This window comes from Cherax quadricarinatus, chromosome 37, assembly GCF_038502225.1.
Source record: "Cherax quadricarinatus isolate ZL_2023a chromosome 37, ASM3850222v1, whole genome shotgun sequence".
Lineage (NCBI taxonomy): Eukaryota > Metazoa > Arthropoda > Malacostraca > Decapoda > Parastacidae > Cherax > Cherax quadricarinatus.
The window spans coordinates 19,973,480-19,980,296 of record NC_091328.1 but is presented as its reverse complement, the minus strand read 5'-3'; the positions used below and the strand labels follow the sequence as shown (position 1 = coordinate 19,980,296).

Sequence of the window (6,817 nt, the reverse complement as noted above, 5' to 3'; positions counted from 1 at the left end):
GACATATGTATATTGTAGGGGCCTTTCCTGGGGTTGAAATTTTTTATAGGCGTAAATTTATTAATTTTGTTTGTTTTAATTATGGTAGCAATAGTCTTTCCTGGAAATTTTATGCATATTGGTGGAAAAACAAAATTATGGAAAAAAGAGACATTAATGTGGGCGCTAGATGCAACAGGAACGACACTTAACATCCCATCCTGGGAAATATTGTTAAACACACCTTAAGTAACAGAGTAGTCTAAACAAAAAAAATCTCATTTTGGCTGTTAAAAGGTTCACTTTAAAATTCCTAAAAGTAGCAAAACAAAAATCACTCGCGAATTCTTGCTCAAAAGATCCTTAAAAGAATAGCGAAATTTTGTCAGTTGTATAGAACGGTGAACCAGATTGTATTCTTATGCTTATGTAACATTTCCGAGGCTTATTTAATCAAACAGTGGCATCTGATATTAAATTACGATGAATGATAATACCTTACTTGGGAAGGTTGAGCTCTAGCTCTTAGATTTGTTAAGAAAGCTGAGTTGCAGCTACTCTGCCTGTTGAGAGTATCGAGGTTTAACTACAAAAATATCAGGTGTTTTTTTGTAATTTAAACACTTCTCTACGAGGCAGTATAGGTTTTTAGATGTGGCATTGTAGTGTGAATATTGCCATAAAGTTATGAAGAATTGATTTTATTGCATAAAATCCGTATATTTTTTTCTTTATATGTAAAGTTGGCTTGCAAAAATGAAAGTGTTGGCAATATTGAAGTCCTCGCTGTTATATTGAAAAACAATGTTTATTCTTCCATTCTGTTTATTACTATAGCTTTTCATTTACGCAGTTTTAAGTATAGGAATCAAGTATTATTTTAACGTTTAGTAGGAAAATCATAACATTAATGGTATACAGTACCGACAAGTTGGTGAATTAACACGTGTGCAACGCTTGGACAACTTTATTTTGAAAACTTTTCCACTCCCCCCCCCCAACCCCATCCATTGGCTATATCAATTCGGTCTCGCTCCTGTGTAAACGTCCAGCTTTCTGCCTATGCGTCAGGTTTAAGAGTAAGGCAGTGAAAATACAGACTGCACCATCTTGTGTCGTCTCCAGTTTGGATGCCTTCATGTCTAGTGAACTAATGACCTCATCTTCTACTGTCTCCAGTTAAGCTATGTATTGAATTGATGAAGCTACTGGTTGGCGACGCGTCTACCCAAGTTTGAACGTGTCTAATCATTCTGTAGAAAAACTTTTAAGGGGTAGGGGGGGGAGGAATGGATGCGTCTTAATGACGAAGGGAACTTGATTCAAGGAACTGTAGCTACCTTCCTCTTCCCCAGGTTAAACATGATTACGTCTTCTTCCCCAGATGCTATATAACCTCTACAAGTTTAGCGCTTCCTAATAATGTAGTAGGAAAACCTAAATATTTTAGGTACAAGATACAGTAGCTTAATATATAGGAACGCCCAACCAGTTTAGCATTGTACAAAGAGATTCTGAAATGCTTTGCATACTATGGGCTTTTCAGATGTGCTATGTTCATATATAATGTTGAGAAAATACAGTTTTGAATTTGAGCATTTACATTTGCAATTCCTTATTTTCCATTTATTAAAGTTTATTAATGATTGAGAAAGATTAACTTGGTCTTTTATTTTTAATAATCATTTATTAATCTTCTGTTTCGTCTTACAGGCGGCTCTGTGGGACAATGCAGAACTGCTCGAGGATCTACTAAATGGCGATCAGTTGGCCCACCTTGACTGCCGGGATGCTTGGGGTCGGACTCCACTACATGCTGCAGCCACAACTGAGTCCTCCAGGTGCCTTCGCATCCTCCTTCAAGCTGGGGCTGATGCTAACATGGCCTCGGGTCCCAGAGCTGAAGGACGGGTAAGACATGAGGTGTTGAACATGGAGTCGTACAATACCCAGGGTGTGGGAGGTAATCAGGTTTGATTCGTGGGAAGGGTAGCTCCAAGGTCCACCCTTGAAGGGGTAAGACACACACGCCTCAGGTGCTCAGGCTAGTGCAGTATTTCCCTATTAGGTTAACTTAGAAAGAAGTGACTGTATTTGACTGGGTATTTTTGTCATAATTATTGAAGACGGGAGGTGGCAGCCACGAGATGTAACTCGGCAAGTTTCCGGTCACCTGCCTCTCTTGTCAGCTGAGCCTGGCTCGCTGATACGGGAGGTGCCATCCTGGTGTGCTGATTTACTGGCATGAAGGGTAGGGTAGGGAGTAGTTTCCATGAAGCATCAGCACTACGTGCCACCGAGGGTACCTTTAGACACGGAGGGGAATATATATAGTCTCCTTTCGCAGCTCCCCGTCTTTCCCTCCTCCCCCATTTTTTTAACAAGAACAAAAAAAAAAAAAAGAAAGACCTTAATCATAAAAAGTTGTATTCATATTTTGCCTCCTGGTGACATCTTTACCCATGTGTCATCCTTAACTGACCCCGGCACGCCCATGGTCCTTCCTTCGAACTTGGTACCGCTTTTGAACAACACGTCATTGCCTGATTGCTGTACCAGAATTCCAGCTGACTTTTCATACCTCTGACCTTTGACCATGATCCTGGATTCTCCCATGAAGGTGTATAGATTTTAGGATTGTTTTCATGTCGGAGGACAGATTGGCTCAAAGCCTCCATTCAAAGTGTTGACGCATACTTGATGATCCTGAAACTGCCACTCCTCGCTCCTAATCCAATAAACAAGCTGGTCGGAAACTTATTCTCCCTCCAAGCTGTAATTTAAGGAGACTCTTGGGCATACATAATTCTTTTCTCTTCAGCCAACAACTACTACTGATTACCTCACCGACCATAGCATTAGCAAAGCACTCTTGAGGCATGCCGTCAGTAGTGGAATGAACATTGTCTCTGAAGAATGCTGAGCAAACTCAGTGTTTTCCCCCTTAGTTCTGTTAATGACCTCCCTGACATTCTCCTCTCAGTGTTAGTTACTGTACTATAGTCCAGCAGGAGTTCATGCAGTGCAGTCCAGACATTCAGGAATAACTTGAGTTCCATAACCTCTGTCATTGTAATAGAAAGTTAGGTCCTCCATGTACTGTTTGCAGCTTTCACATAGACCCACATAAAGGATCATTTTGACAATGAAACATGGATCCCAGGTTATAACTTATTCGGATGCAACAGACTAAACAGGCAATAAGGGGGGGTTGGCTTGTATATCACAGAGTCGCTCATTTGCTCAGAACTATTAAACACCTCATATAATGTAGTTGAAGTTTTGGCAGTAAAGATCGAAAACCAAAACTTTGTCATTGTGGTTGTATACAAGCTTCCAGATGCAATCTCCCATCAGTTCCAGAAACAGCTTTCGAAAATTGACCACTGTCTGGAAAATCTTCCAACTCCTGCCACGAACATCTTGCTACTGGGGGAATTCAACTTGAGACACCTAAAATAACATTTTAGCCTAGGAGGCAGCTCAGATGAAAATTCACACACACATGAGCTGTTAAATCTCTGCACCAAATTCAGCTTAAACCAGCAAATACACTGGATCTCATCTTCACTAACAATGATGATCTGATACTTAATATAACCATATCAAAGACAATACACTCAGATCACAACATAATAGAGGTATAGACATGTATGCACAGCTCCTGACAAGCAAAATGTGATCAGTTATGAGGGTGCCTTTACAAAATTCAGCTTCAGTACCAAAAACATACAGTGGGAACAAGTCAACCATGTCCTCAATGAAACAAGCTGGGAAGATATCCTTAACAACACGGATCCGAGCCTTTGTCTAGAAAAAATTAACTGTGGCACTTGAGGTCTGCTCAAGGCACGTTCCATTAAGAAAAAGATAGAGAAGATGTAAACTAGAAAGAGAGAGATGCTCCCTGTACAGGTGAAGGTGAAGAATCACAGAGCTACTTAGAATGGCCAGTATATCTGAAATACGAAGGGAGGCACTGGTCAGAGAAATAGCAGATATTGAACTTAACCTTAAGGAATCTTACAGGAGACAAGAATCTCAAAAAGAACTTAAAACCATAAAGGAAATTGAAAGAAACCCAAAATATTTCTTCTCTTATGTCAAATCTGAGGAGAACACAACATCCAGTATTGGACCTCTGCTTAGGCAAGATGGGACCTACACAGATGACCGCCAAGAAATGAGTGAGATACTAAAGTCCCAGTGTGACTCACTGTTCAGCAACCTGTTAACCAGACTAAGTGTCGACAATCTAAATGAATTCTTTATGACCGAGACCCTAAATTTGGTCACTTCAGAAATCTCTGATATTATCCTAACACCACAAGACTTCAAAAAAGGCAATTAATGAAATGGCTGTGCACTCTGCCCCAGGCCCAGACTCGTGGAACTCCGTGTTTATCAAATACTGCAAGAAGCCCCTGTCACGTGTCTTCAGCATTCTATGGAGAGGGAGCATGGACAGAGGTCATCCAACACTTGCTAAAAACAATAGATATAGACCCACTCTACAAAGATGGCAGTATAGCAATTGCAAAGAAATACAGACCAATAGCACTAACATCCCATATAAAAATCAAACCATACCACGGGTGGGGCTTGAACCCACGTCAGAGAGTCGTAAAACTCCAAACCTACGTGTTATCCACTGGGCCAGCTGGCTACAGTGGCCCAGTGGATAAGGGGTCGGTCTGGAGCTTTACAACTCTCTGACCATGGGCTTAAGCCCCACCCGTGGTATGGTTTGTCTGCAATCGTGTCACTACGATTTTGAGTCATCATAAAAATCTTTGAAAGGGTTCTAAGAAGCAAGATCGCCAACCACCTAGACCCCATCAGTTACACAACCAAGGGCAACACGGGTTTAGAACAGGTCACTCATGCCTGTCCCAGTTACTGGACCACCATGACAAGGTCCTGCATGCTTTAGAGGATAAACAAAATGCAGTTGTATACACAGACTTTGCAAAAGCCTTAAACAAATGCAACCATGGTGTAATAGCACACAAAATGTGTGATAACAGAATAATAGTAAAAGTTGGCAGATGAATCTATAAGTTCCTAACAAATAGAACACAGAGTAATAGTAAACAGAGTAACGTCTGAGGAAGCTACAGTGAAAAGTTCTGTTCCACAAGGCACAGTATGTATTTGCTCCAATTCTATTCCTCAAGGGTTGCACATGTGTCTAATTTATCAACTTGTCAGTTCTTTGAACCGTTCATCTACATTACTGTCGGGCACAGCAACATCTTGGGATCTTAATACAGGGAATTCTTCACTTGCCTAACCCTTGGGCATGACCTTCCACATAGGACAAATGTGATACCACCTATGACTGCTGCACCTCTCCTGCCTACAGTATATAAGCTAGTTCTTCGAACATATGCTGTAAACTTTTCAAGATTGATGGACTGACTACATTGACTCAAGGCTGAGGGACTGATTACCTCAAACTCCTCCTGTTTTTCACCATTCTCCTTTGTATGGACTGATGAAGCCACTGTGTGGCAAAATGTTTCCTCATTAAAGATACCCAAGTGTTGCACATGTGTCTAATTTACCAAAGGTGACATTAAAATATCAGAGATGGTTGACACACATCCACAACCATTATAGTGTGCTCCTCTCTTAGCGATGAATTCGTTTACCGACATGGTCTTAGGAACGGCACTCTGTCATTAAGTGAGGAGAGGCTGTATTGTAGATGACTGGTAGAATGCTCGGTCTGTGGTACAGCTTGCCATGATCATCCATCCTGCAGCTGACCCTTTACTTGCCTTAACTGTTGAGAGGATCACCCTATATATTCCCACTGGTGCTTTTTTTTTATATATATATATATATATATATATATATATATTTATATTTATAAAGAGAGAGGTTAAGAGAGTGGTGAAGCAATGTAAAAAGAGAGCAAATGAGAGAGTGGGTGAGATGTTATCAACAAATTTTTGTTGAAAATAAGAAAAAGTTTTGGAGTGAGATTAACAAGTTAAGGAAGCCTAGAGAACAAATGGATTTGTCAGTTAAAAATAGGAGAGGAGAGTTATTAAATGGAGAGTTAGAGGTATTGGGAAGATGGAGGGAATATTTTGAGGAATTGTTAAATGTTGATGAAGATAGGGAAGCTGTGATTTCGTGTATAGGGCAAGGAGGAATAACATCTTGTAGGAGTGAGGAAGAGCCAGTTGTGAGTGTGGGGGAAGTTTGTGAGGCAGTAGGTAAAATGAAAGGGGGTAAGGCAGCCGGGATTGATGGGATAAAGATAGAAATGTTAAAAGCAGGTGGGGATATAGTTTTGGAGTGGTTGGTGCAATTATTTAATAAATGTATGGAAGAGAGTAAGGTACCTAGGGATTGGCAGAGAGCATGCATAGTTCCTTTGTATAAAGGCAAAGGGGACAAAAGAGAGTGCAAAAATTATAGGGGGATAAGTCTGTTGAGTATACCTGGTAAAGTGTATTATTGAAAGTTATTATTGAAAGAATTAAAAGTAAGACTGAGAATAGGATAGCAGATGAACAAGGAGGCTTTAGGAAAGGTAGGGGGTGTGTGGACCAGGTGTTTACAGTGAAACATATAAGTGAACAGTATTTAGATAAGGCTAAAGAGGTCTTTGTGGCATTTATGGATTTGGAAAAGGCGTATGACAGGGTGGATAGGGGGGCAATGTGGCAGATGTTGCAGGTGTATGGTGTAGGAGGTAGGTTACTGAAAGCAGTGAGGAGTTTTTATGAGGATAGTGAGGCTCAAGTTAGAGTATGTAGGAAAGAGGGAAATTATTTCCCAGTAAAAGTAGGCCTTAGACAAGGATGTGTGATGTCACCGTGGT

General features: G+C 40.6%; 1 protein-coding gene across 1 annotated transcript in view; it reads left to right on the top strand.

The window, feature by feature from the left end:
- Window positions 1–6,817, top strand: part of Lrrk (Leucine-rich repeat kinase) — a 1,005,461-nt gene that overhangs the window by 1,509 nt on the left and 997,135 nt on the right. The window contains exon 2 of the mRNA XM_070091737.1: window positions 1,693–1,890. Within this exon, the coding sequence (XP_069947838.1) occupies window positions 1,693–1,890 (198 nt within the window). The remainder of the gene's footprint in view (window positions 1–1,692; window positions 1,891–6,817) is intronic.